The sequence below is a fragment of the Myxocyprinus asiaticus genome, chromosome 10 (assembly GCF_019703515.2).
Source record: "Myxocyprinus asiaticus isolate MX2 ecotype Aquarium Trade chromosome 10, UBuf_Myxa_2, whole genome shotgun sequence".
In the NCBI taxonomy this organism is placed as follows: domain Eukaryota; kingdom Metazoa; phylum Chordata; class Actinopteri; order Cypriniformes; family Catostomidae; genus Myxocyprinus; species Myxocyprinus asiaticus.
Window position 1 is genome coordinate 22230009 of NC_059353.1, and position 13266 is coordinate 22243274.

Below are 13266 nucleotides of genomic sequence, written 5' to 3' on the forward strand. Positions count from 1 at the left end.
TAAATGGCCAATGAAAATTGGCAGTGGTATTTGCATGCCACTCCCCCGGACATACGGGTATAAAAGGAGCTGGTATGCAACCACTCATTCAGATTTTCTCTTCGGAGCCAAACGGTCATGCTCACTGAGCTGAATTCCCACGACTGTTCATTCACCTCTGCTGGATCTGACGGCGCATTTCAGCAGCTTCTCCCCCCTCTGCACTGGTGCAATGCAGAGAATGACCCTGGGCGCTTTGGCAGAAATAAGAGTATATTTCTCTAAAAGAGTATAATTCTCTAAAAGAGCGGCACACACGGAACGTCTTTTTAAAGACGCGTCTTTTTAAAGATGCCTTTCCGATTGTGTGTTATTCCTAGTTGCGCTCGTTATCTCTCGCCTTCTGACGGTCACGATCACCGATCGATGTGTCCGCCGGCTCATCTCACGGCGAGTTCGACCTCTTATTCGGAGCCCGCGAAAGTGATAAGCTCTCGTGCGCAGCATCGGAGAGCGGGCTCGTCCAGTCGGACGCGGAAGCCTCAGCTGGGCTCCTCCCTTCGGGGACGATTGCCCAGTCACAGGCTGACGCTGAGATGACGACATGCTTTCCCAGGCAGCCGCAACCGTCGGCTAGAGTGGAATCCTCCTCTCTTCCCTGAACCCTCGTGGCTCGATGATTGGTTCCTGGGCTCGCGGCGCCGCTCAAAGCCCCGTTCCTTTCTTCCCGGAAGTGCATGAAGAGCTGACAAGGTCGTGGGAGGCACTTTTTACTGCCCGGTCCCGATCTTTTCAGCTTCCCCACCCTCACTACCCTCGATGGTGGGGAGGCCAAGGGCTATTCGGCAATCCCCCGGTGGATAACGACGCTCGCGGTGCACCTATGCCCGCAGAGCGCCGCCACCTGGCGCGGGTGCCCAAAGCCCCCGTCCAAGGCATGTAGGTTTATGTCGTCTCTGATGGCCAAGGCCTACGGTGCTGCTGGACAAGCCGCCTCCGCCCTGCACGCCATGGCTCTCCTGCATGTCCGCCAAGGCGCTAAAGGAACTGCACAAGGGTAGTTCCGCCCCGGAATTCATGCAGGAACTGCGCTCGGCGACCGACCTCGCTCTCCGAGCGACGGAGATCACAGCGCGGCCTCTCGGGCGGACGATGTCCACATTAGTGGTCCAGGAGTGCCACCTTTAGCTCAACCTGGTTGAGAGGCAGACAGGGTACGATTCCTTGCTGCCCCCATCTCCCAGGCTGGCCTTTTCGGCGACACCGTCAAGGACTTTGCCCAGCAGTTCTCGATGGTGGAGCAGTAGACGGAGGCTATCTGGCATATCCTGCCCCTGCCCCGGTGCGGGACCGTCAAGATCCCGCACCCTGTGTACTCATCGCCAAGGGCGTCCCCCTGCGGTGACTGCACCGGCTCCACTGCAGCTCGCCCCTTCGGCCCGGCCCCGGTGTGGAGCCCACCGCAGGAAGCAGGCGCCACCCGTCATGGTTACTTGTGTAACCTCCGTTCCCTGATGGAGGGAATGAGACGTTGTGTCCCTCCTGTCACCACGCTGAACTACCCGCTGAAATGGCCGGACCTTATATTGGCTCCTCAGCATAAAACCTGAATGAGTGGTTGCATACCAGCTCCTTTTATACCCGTATGTCTGGGGGAGTGGCATGCAAATACCACTCGCCAATTTTCATTGGCCTTTTATCAAAGACCAGAGGTGTCTCGGGCTCCCAAGAGTGACCCCTAGTGTCACTACATCGACACAATGTCTTGTTCCCTCCATCAGGGAACGGAGGTTACACAAGTAACCATGACGATTCACTAATAGACTTTTTTCACACTCTGGGTTTTAGAACGCGTAAGTAAACGTTTGCAAGGTAAACTTCGACAGCAGTGAATGGGAGTGAATGGGAGATATTATATTATTATAATATTATTTTCACTTATCCATTTACTCTAAGACAAAAAGAAAAAATCCATTATTACATTTGAATGACTTTCCAGAAGATAAAAATAGAGAGCAGTGGATTAAGTCAGATGGGAGAAGATACCAAATTTACTGTCACTCTCTCAGCAGCTGTAATCGAAACCCCCTCACAGCTGTGGTAATTCATTTTTTAAAACTAATTCCAGGGAAATATAACAATAAGCATAATGTTATAAATTTACACTCAATATTTAAAAAATGTATAACATAATTTTTTTTGCGAGATTTACGATGCTAAATAAGGCGGAAACGTGTCATCACAGTCTGTGAAAAAGGTCTATAATTATATTTTTACATTTCTAGCAAGTGTCCTTTAGTGGCAGTTTTTGCTAATTAGTGACGTCATGACTACACATTCTGAGCGTACGTTTTTCCTCCATCAAGATGTTTACTTCGCTTCTGTCTGAATGGATTCAAAAGTAAGTAATTTCAAGTTCAATCACAACTTCTATTATTATTTTTGTAATGCAGGAACTACACAAATATTAAATTATTTAGATATAGGGAGACCTGGGTAGCTCAGCGTGTACTGACGGTGACTACCACCCCTGGAGTTACGAGTTCGAATCCAGGGCATGCTGTGTGACTCCAGCCAGGTCTCCTAAGCAACCAAATTGGCCCGGTTGCTAGGGAGGGTAGAGTCACATGGGGTATCCTCCTCGTGGTCGCGATTAGTGTTTCTCGCTCTCAATGGGGAGCGTGGTAAGTTGTGCGTGGAACGCGGAGAGTAGCATGAGCCTCCACATGCTGGGAGTCTCTGCGGTGTCATGCACAATGAGCCATGTGATAAGATGCACAGATTGACTGTCTCAGAAGAGGAGGCAACTGAGACTTGTCCTCTGCCACCCGGATTGAGGTGAGTAACCGCGAAGTCCTACTAAGTAGTGGTAATTGGGCATTCCAAATTGGGGAGAAAAGGGGATAATTTTTTTTTATTATTATTTAGATGTATTTTACATATATATCCCAAACAGTACTTAATGTTGGAAGGAGACACAACAAGTGGTTTAGGTTACTGAAGTAACCTCTTAGTTTAACATCAGTTTTATAATTAAGGTATATGTAGAATACAAAAATAACTTTATTTAACATCAAGGCTATTTAACCCATCCAGATATTACTTTTGTTAATATTAGTATTAACTACATTGTAACATTTGATAATTTTAGCACGTGAGCATAACACCAAACTGATTCAAAGTGTGAGAACTGGAGTGCCCGTCTGTGCGTGTTTATGGCGTGAGCATTCGCCAGACTCGGCACCATCTACACAATGGATGGCACGAAACAAATAATGTATTCAAATGAAGAATGTGCTGGATATATTAATTTGGAACTATATCAGATTGCAGGGGGATTTTTTAGCCCAGAGCCACCGTTAATTTCTGACCCTGGATGAAACTAGAGATGGAGATGAGAGATGCAACAGGTGTTTAAGTGTCTCTCTTCATCATGCAGCTGGTACATTACACAAAGTATTTTTGCTATTTCTGCCTTTCTTGCGAATGTGCTGCATTATGAAAAATGAGGGAGAGCCAAGATATGAAAGGCGTTCGCCGTCACGCACTTGCAATGTTAAAAGCTTTATTGATTATATACAGGAATAATATAGTTTTATTGCATCGCTCGCATACGGAGACATGGTATAACACCATTTGCATGTCGAATTAACAGGTTTAGAAAGGTTTATACATCTGTAACATCTTAAGTTCAGTATCTATGCGACAAAGCACTTTTTCACTTCTCACACTTCTGACACTGCTGATAGCTGCACAAGAGCGAGAAGAGAGAGGAGACAGAGCGGATTTATTTGTGCAGCTTCTGGAATTACAGTTTGATACAAAAACAAGTTTATTGATTTGATTTGTTCATCTGTATCTATTGGTTTACTAATATAGTGACTAATTTGCAGCTGTACTGTAAAGTGAATAAAAGTGTGCGTGAATTTCCCACATTATGAAGTGGAAATTGTGGGAATTATTAAAATTGTGCGAAATAGCCGCAATCCCGTGCCGAATTTCAGGCTCTGCAAACAGTTTTATATTAAAATATTAAAGTTGCCCTGGTTCCCCTCCTTTATAATTTCATTTTACAAAAAAAATAAACCAAAAAAAAAAACATTACTCCACCATCTGCTAAATTAATGCAATGAAACGCTGCGTCAATAGCATTTTTATTTTTCACTCTTGTCATATACTTCAAGGCAGGCCAAATCAAAGGTCATCGTGGGCCCTAGTTAGGGCATCTCTGATCAAGTTGGATGTATTTTTTTCCCACATGGTACACGTTTCCAAGGTAACAAATATGTGTGTGTGTGTGTTTACTGTAAAATAGCCATTTTTTTTTTTTACTTGTTCTAAATGGGCAACATTGGAATTTACTGGTTTTCCCCTTTGTTTTTATGACTTAGATATTGTTTGAACACTAAGCAAGTTGAAGAGAAATAAAAATGTCCAAGTAAAACTGTTGTGTAAATGCACAAGTTTGATAATTTGTAGTGATGTCTTTCAATCCATTGTGAATGTAACTAGCCTTTCTTATCTCTATGTTTCAGATTTTTGCTGAGTCGTTGTGCTTTACAAACCAGAATCTACCGAACACCTATGCAGAACTTGATCGGCACAGTCTTTGCTGATGACTTTATATCGTCAGAAGGCAATGAAGACGGAAAAGACTTCTGATGAACTTGAGTTATTATGGTCTTAGTTGGTTAATATTTTTATGTGGTTCAACAGACCTTGCCTTGACTTGAAACAGAATAATTTAAACCTGTCCCAAACTTAAAGGGATAGTTCACTCAAAAATGAAAATACTCTCATCATTTACTCATCCTCATGCCATCCCAGATGTGTGTGACTTTCTTTCTTCTGCTGAACACAAATAAAGATTTTTAGAAAAATATCTCAATTCTGTAGTTCCATACAATTCAAGTGAATGACAGATGATAAAAGTAATGCATTATACTCCAGTGGTTTAATCAGTGTCTTCTGAGGTGATCCAGTTGGTTTTGGGTGAGAACAGACCAAAATTTTTATTGTACATCTTGCCTTTACTGTCTCTGAGCACAATCATGATTTCAAACTCTATTACACTTCCTGGTGCTTAATGCATTCACAGAGCACTAGATGGTGCTAGGAAATGCAATCAAGCTTGAAATCATGATCAACAAGGAGATAGCTGTCAAGATTTATAGCTGTTATATTTTGGTCTGTTCTCACCTAAAACCTACTGGATCACATCAGAAGATATAGATTTAACTACTGTAGTCTTGTGGATTACTTTTATGCTGACTTTATGTGCTTTTGTGAGCTTAAGTTTTGGTCCCCATTCACTTGCATTGTATGGACCTACAGAGCTGAAATAGTCTTCTAAATATTCGTTTGTGATCTGCAGATGAAAGAAAGTCATACACATCTGGGATGATAAAAGAATTTTCATTTTTGGGTGAACTATTCCTTTAATGGTGAGTGTTCTGAAAAGTTGTATTCACAGGTTATGTTAGATCATGTTTATGTGATAAGCCCAGATGGAATCTGTGCGTGCAGAACTCAGCAGAAAACTCAGTAGAATTGCAAAGTTTCTCATTCAGAAATGTTCTACAAATTCTCCATCACTTGCATGTTGTTTATGAAATAGTTTGGTTAATTGTGTGATGCTTTTAGCAACCATTAAGAGTGCAGTACTCTCAGATTCATTTAACACATTTTATCATGTTTAAATCCCATCCGCAAAATTCTGCAGACTTTCCCAAAAATGTCTACAAATTCCATCTGGGCCTAGATTTTCCATCTTCAGGTTACAAAAGCTATAAATTGGGGTGGGAATTGAAGGGTTCTAGATAATTCACAATGTTTAGTCTGAATAACACATTCAACAATATTTAACACTATTAAAAATTTACTTTCAGGATCAACATAGTGTCCATACAAGTCAAACTACTGTGCTTCGTGCACTTCCTGTGCTGCTGAGAGAAGACGCCTCAAGATTCTTTAAAACATGCGGGATACATTTCTTCATTCACACATTTCTAAATCATTCAGTTTTGAAAATTAAAGGAATTCTTCATTCAAAAATTAAAATGTTCTCTTTATTTACTCACCCTCATGCCATCCCAGATGTGTATGACTTTCATTCTTCAGCAGAACACAATCAAAGATATTTCTTCCTCATAATGCAAGTGAATGGTGATCAAAACTTTGAAGCTCCAAAAAGCAGTTAAAAACAGCACAACTCCAGTTGTTAAATCCATATCTACAGAAGAGATATAATTAATATGGGTGAGAAACAGATCAGTACTTTACATCTCCACTTTCACATTCACATCTGAAAGTGAAAGTGGATATTTATATTAAAAAAGGACTTGAAGACAGATTTAACCACTAATGGAGGTCCACTGAAAGTCTAATGGATTACTTTCATGCTGCCTTTATGTGCTTTTTGAAGCTTCAATTTTCTGTCCACCATTCACTTGCATTTTATGGGCCTACAGAGCTTAAATATTCCACTAAAAATCTTTGTTTGTGTTCAGCAAAAGAAAGAAAGTCATACACATCTGGGATGGCATGAGGGTGAGTAAATGATGAGAGATATTTCATTTTGGAGTGAACTGTCCCTTTAAAGAAGATTATTTACACAAACACACACACACACACACACACACACACACACACACACACACACACACACACACACACACAAATGGTCTTCCATGGAAGAAATAAAGTCATACAGGTCTGGATCAAGTGAGTAAATAATGACAGAATATTGTGTGAACGAATCTTTTAAGTAGGTGTTTATTTTGAAATAGCTTTTCAAATTTTTATTTTTTTTTCTACTTCTGCTTTTCAGGGCTTAAGATTCAGAAGAGCCAAATGTTGGAGATTCACCATTTGCCATGTTAACAGCATTCAGAGAACAGCTGCAGTCAGAAATTCTGTTGTTCTTAAGAGTGAAGTCATCACCCACCCACGAGGCTTTTAGATGAATTTCTTTTTACGTTTAGACTGATCTATGCATTGGATTTGAGTTAAACAAAAGAGTTTTAAAGACAGGTGGCTTTATAAGGTTTTAACATTGAAGGATTTGAAACACTAATGTAGCTGTAGACAATATATCCTCTCGCTGTCAAATGTGTTGATTTATTTATTTATTTTTAAATTCAGTGTTGTGCCATGTTTTGTCAATAATTGCACCTTGTCTTTTTATATTAAATATATGTTAAACGGCATGCAGTTTGCTTATTTTATTTTAATTATAATGTTTAAGTTGCAAAATGTTCATATTTAAGTCAAGAAAACTTAAAAAACAACAACAAGGTAATCAGTTGCCACATTTTTTTTATGTAACACTATTATCACATTTCAAGTCACCTAAAATTAAAACATAAGTTAATACAAAGCATATTCATGATTTGGAAACATATTTTTTAGTTGTATAAATGTGCACCTACAAAAAACTATTTGAAAGATTGTATTTACTCCTAATTTTTATTACGTACAGTTGCCATTACCCTGAAAAGTATACAGTTTGAGTAGATTTAAGTTGTCAGGATTATAAGAGAACCTGAGTGCTCTCTTTATGTGATACAGCACAGAGATTGTGATGTGAATTCTTTTGCAGAGTATTAGATCAAATCCTCCCCTTTTTATTTGTAATCCGAAATCAAATTCTAGAATGTTTTGAATAGTAGTAATCAAAACTATGAAACAATACAAATGGGGATACGTATGGGGATTCAGTGCAAGTGGTCCAAATGTTCAAAATTCTTTTTTACTTGCATTGAAATTTTAGTTTTTAAAGAAATTCATAGGCACAACTTTTATTATAATTGTTTACAAAACTTATTTCAAGCTTTCAGGTCTTCAAGGTCATGAGAAACATCAGTTCACTCTCCTAATACATATATACAACTAACACGTATTCCTGCATTCCAGTCTGAATGAGGAATGCAAGAAAACATTTGAAAACAATCACCTGCTTTCTGAGGTCCATTAATGAGGATTAATAAGGATTAGACCCCTTGGCTTTACAATTAACGTTTAGTTTGCAAATGATTCCCACTTACTCATGAACAACTTATTCCAGCACATCTCTGAGAGCACATACTGTATGTCTGATATGTTTTACTAAGATTTTAGACTTAAAAAAAAAAAAAAAAAAAAATGAAAATGTCAATGTCATGGAAATGTAAGACAAATGCATAAAAAAATAAGTCAATACAATTTTGTGCAACGTTTTGGTATTCATTGCAAACACTGATTAGAGTCTAAAGTTTCCAGATGGATTACAGTGGGTTTCCTCGCTGAGACTAAAAAACAGATAAAACTCCTTTTGACTCTGCTAGGCCTGCTGTCTCAGAAAAGTGATTAAATAGGGTGACACTGGGCCGACCTGAGCTCCTGTTGCTGTGTAGCTCTTGACCCCACAGACAATGTCAAATGGTACAGCAGAGCCATGTTAGAGAGCATTAGGTTTCCTCAAATAGATCCTTTTCTCCACTGAACGTGTTGAAAATGAGCTAAGAAGTGCATATCACTTATCTGTTTTTAGCTGTGGATTGGTCCCACAAGCTGTCAGTGGATTGGGAATGTCAGCAAACAATTTAAGTATGTTTCAACACACCTTTGATAAATGTGGTTACCGCTCTAATATTTGAACTTTGAAGGTAATTAAATTAGATTTTCCCCTGGGCTTTCAGCATCATCTTAGTAAGAACTTGTTTACATGTGTTTCATGGTGTGAATGCTGATTCAGGGAAAACAGATGTACAGTAATAGCTGTTTAAATGAAACAGCCTTATGTTATAATGAATTATAAGCCATTCAGTTAATGACACAAATCATATGCTGCCTGTATTTCTGCAATCATAGTTTTTCTTCTACAAGAGAAAATATCTATAAAAAAATTAAAAAAAGCCAATGGAGACAAAAAATAAAAACAAAACGTGCAAATGTAAAGCATGTGTTATAACCCAAATACAAATCACCAATTGGGTTTAAGAAATTAACGTGATAGTTCACCCCTAAATGAATATTCTGTCTTATTTACACTCCCTCATTTTGTTCCAAACCCATATGACTTTCTTTCTTTTGTGAAACACAAAATGCAGAATGTTAAGGACTGACAACCCAACCCGATCTCATGAAAAGTCATACATAATATCTGAGTTGGCTATTTCGTATGGTCTCGCACGATGTTGGGCGTATAAACTTGTACGACTTGTCTAATGCAGAAGTAAGCGTGATATCCGCGCACAAGGCGTTAAGGACATACTTATTAATATTATGCCCTTACCTAAACCCCTTATCTAAACTTAACCGATCAGCAGAGTGTGTAAACATGGGCCCAGGGGGTAGAGCGGGTTGGCCAATAATCACAGGGTTGGTGGATCAATTCCTGGCCCACATGACTCCATATGCTGAAGTGTCCTTGGGCAAGACACTGAATCCCAAAGTTGCTCCCAATGGCGGCTAGCTCCTTGCATGGCAGCTCTGCCATCATTGGTGTGTGTGAATGGGTGAATGAGTCACAATGTACAGCGCTTTGGAACCGCTAATGTTAAAAAAGAAGTGCTATATAAGTGCAGACCATTTACCATTTGCTGTAGTGAAAGTCACTGGAATTCAAACGAATGCAGTCGCACTATATCATACGAATTAGCCTAGTTTAGAAAAGTTGTACAAATCCTGACGATTTCACCATGAGAGTGTGTTGGACAACCTCAGTGACGATTCACTTTCATTGTATTGGAAAGAACAGCATGAACACTCTTCAAGATTTCTCCTCATGTTTTCCACAGAAGAAAGTCATACTGGTTTAGAACAACATGAGGGTGAGTAAATTATGACATCATTTTACTTTTAAATTTTTTTAACCAGATATATCAACTTTCTTGGATGCAGATTTGATAGTCAAGAGAACAGGATTTAGAAATGAGCCATAAAAGCACCAGGTGAAGTGAGTAGCAAACTGATAAAAGCTCTGATAAAATCACCACCTGTATGAGTCTGACATGAAGGGCTGAGAAAATTAGTTAAGTAAGCAAAGCCTTGAGCAACAAAAAAGACATCCTACTGATAAGAGAACATGGCTTCAGTTTCAACACAAAGGTGTCTTCAGACTAGAGGCAACTTTCTCAGCATTATCTGTGGTTGAGGAGTCTAATGTCATAGTCCTTTGAGCCTCAGCTGCTAGGCCACAACTTTAAGAAAATGTGTGATAAGAGACCTTCAACAAAAGAAAAGGTCTGAGACCTGATATATGACAGAAGACGAAAACAAAGGGGAACACTGCAAAAAATAATTTTCTTAATTAGTATTTTGCCTTGTTTTTCAATAGAAATATCTAAATATTAGTGTGTGTGCGTGTGTGTGTTTTAAGCATAAACCTTACAAATGCTACAAGATTTACTGTGTTTAAGACAAGACAAAAATGTCTATGGGGTAAAAAATAAAATAATTTAATTCAATATATATTGTAAGGACCTACAGAGCTGAGATATTCTTCTAAAAATCTTTGTATGTGTACCGCTGAAGAAAGAAATTCATACACATCTTAGATGGCATGAGGGTGAGAAATGAGAGAATTTTTTTTTTTTTTTTTTTTTTTTTTGTGAACTAACCCTTTAATAAAACATCTGTATTATAATGCAAAGGCTAGCAAACTGACTTAACCTTTTAATTATTTTGTTGTGACTAAAGTGACTAAAATCTAATATTTACAATTGATAACAAACACAGAATCCATGTCTGGCAAGTCAAATATTAATTTGAATACTTCTCAGTTTCCAAACAAGACACATAATAATTAATCTAACATACATGGGCAAACTTCCAGACTCAGTCAGGAAGTGCCTCAGGTTAAACTTCAGTGGCCCATCTCCTCTTAAGCTTTGCCAGGTGCCCGCCATAAGCAATCACTGTCATCAAAGCCTGCATGCCTGTGAGTCGTCCTGGAAAATGGAAACTTCGTCGTCAGTTTGTTTGTGGAGTGCTGAAGAGGATCATGGTGCATTAGAACATAACTGCAGAGCAAACATCCTATCCAGTAGATCATGAACTTGGTGCAGATGCACAACGACCTTTAGCACTTGCTTGATTGTACAAATTTACTTCATGCTGTCTGACTCTATAAGTGCAAAAGCTTATGAAACAAGTTACTAAGGAGGGGTGTGTGCATTTCCATATACCACTTTAAGCATTGCTTTTATTTTAAAAATAATCTTTTGTTCTATATTCATAATAGAAATTGCATTGAGAAACCAAGTCTTTAATTTCTAGCTGCATAGCATCCAATATGTGCATTACTGGTATGCACACTGATGAGCCAAAACATTATGACCACCTGCCTAATATGATGCTGGTCCTCCATGTGCTGCCAAAACAGTGCCGATGTACTCTACAATGGATGTACTCTACAAGACTCCTGAAAGTGTCCTGTGGTATCAGGCACCAAGACATTAGCAGTAGATCCTTCAAGTCCTGTAAGTTGTGAGGTTGAGCCACCATGGATGGGACTTGTTGGTCCACATCCCACAGATGCTCAATTGGATTGAGATCTGGGGAATTTGGAGGCCAGGAAAACACCTTGAACTCTTCATTATATTATTCAAACCATTCCTGAACTATGTGTGCAGTGTGGCAGGGCGCATTATCCTGCTGAAAGAGGCCACTGCCATCATGGAATACCACTGCCATGAAGGGCTGTACCTGGTCTGATGTTTAGTTAGGTGACATGTTTCAAATTGATGTCCACATGAATGTCCAGACCCAGGGTTTCCCAGCAGAACATTTCCCAAAGAATCACACTCCCTCCACTGGCTTGTTGTCTTCCCACAGTGCATCCTGGTGCCATCATTTCCCCAGGTAAACGGCGCACACACGTACACGGCCGTCCACGCGATGTAAACCAGGCAACCTTCTTCCACTGCTTCAAGGTCCAGTTCCGATGCTCGCATGCACATCGTAGGTGCTTTCCATGGTGGACAGAGGTCATCATGGGCACTCTGACCGGTTTGCTGCTATGCAACCCCATACACAGCAGGGTGCGATGCACTGTGTGTTGTGACACATTCCTCCTGTAACCATCATTAAAATTTTCTGTGACTTTCTGTGACAGTAGACCTTCTGTAAGTTTGGGCCAGAACGCCTTCTCGTGCATCGATGAGTCTTGGGTGCACAACACCTTATCACTGGTTTGTGGTTGGTCCTTCCTCGGACCACTGTCAGTAGGTACTAACCACTGCTGACCGGGAGCACCCCACAAGCCTTGCTGTTTCAGAGATGCTCTGACCAAGTCATCTCACCATAACAATTTGGCCCTTGTCAAAGTCGCTCGGGTCTTACTCCTGCCCATTTCTCCTGCATTTATTGACTACGAGAATTGATTGTTCGCTTACCATCTAATCTACCCAGACCTTGAAATGTGGCCTTGTTAGGAGATGATCAACGTTATTCGCTTCACCTGTGAGAGGTCATAATGCTTTGGCTCATAAGTGTATGATATTAACACACCACATATGTACACTAATACAGCAAAGTAAAAGTGCCTAGAGGAAAATTGTATTGCTCAGATGTTACACTGTCATAGCTCTTAATAGAGTTCACACTTATGCTTTTTAAGTATCAACTATGTCTCAGATGTTGCTCCTAAAATTCCTTAGGAGAAATAAAAAATATAAACAAATGAGACAATTTTTGACATACAGTAATTTTATGACATACCATAAAATGTATGTGTATAGCATTGCTCAGACAATGTAATTTTGGAAGAATTTGATAAGAAATGTCTCTTATCCTACTGATAAGAGAACATGGCTTCAGTTTTAACTCAAAGGTGTCCTCAGACCAGAGGCATCTCAGCATTATCTGTTGCTGAATACTGAAATCTCTGACTAGCAGACTTTAGTATCTCAGCAAATCTGAGCAAAGATGTTTAAAAAGAACCAATTAGAATACCTTAAAACAAGAAGCATTAGTCACCCCATGACAACGAATTTTAAACTTCATCAAAACTTGCTTTTAAAACAAAAAGTGCTGATGTTAGTTTTAGCACCAATGATATACAATGCAAGAAATCACTGTGGACTCTCTGTGGCATTTGCTCTGAAAGCATGACTTCCTTTCTTTAAACCATGATACACCCAGTCACATTCATGTCATCTCATTACTGAAGGTCACTGGCTGACTCAGACCCAGCAGGGTGGAGGTAAGAGGCAGCAAGGGGAGGCATGTGGCTCTCTGCAGGTTTAGGGCTCTGGAGTTCCTGCTTGAGTCAATGCCAGGTGAGTAAGACTAACTCAGGTCAGA

General features: G+C 39.9%; 1 protein-coding gene across 1 annotated transcript in view; it reads right to left on the reverse strand.

Annotated features, from left to right (window-relative positions):
• lypd6 (LY6/PLAUR domain containing 6) overlaps positions 1 to 13266 on the reverse strand; it is a 55456-nt gene that overhangs the window by 29612 nt on the left and 12578 nt on the right. Inside the window, exon 2 of the mRNA XM_051709184.1 lies at positions 6060 to 6211. Within this exon, the coding sequence (XP_051565144.1) occupies positions 6060 to 6092 (33 nt within the window). The 5' untranslated portion in view covers positions 6093 to 6211. The remainder of the gene's footprint in view (positions 1 to 6059; positions 6212 to 13266) is intronic.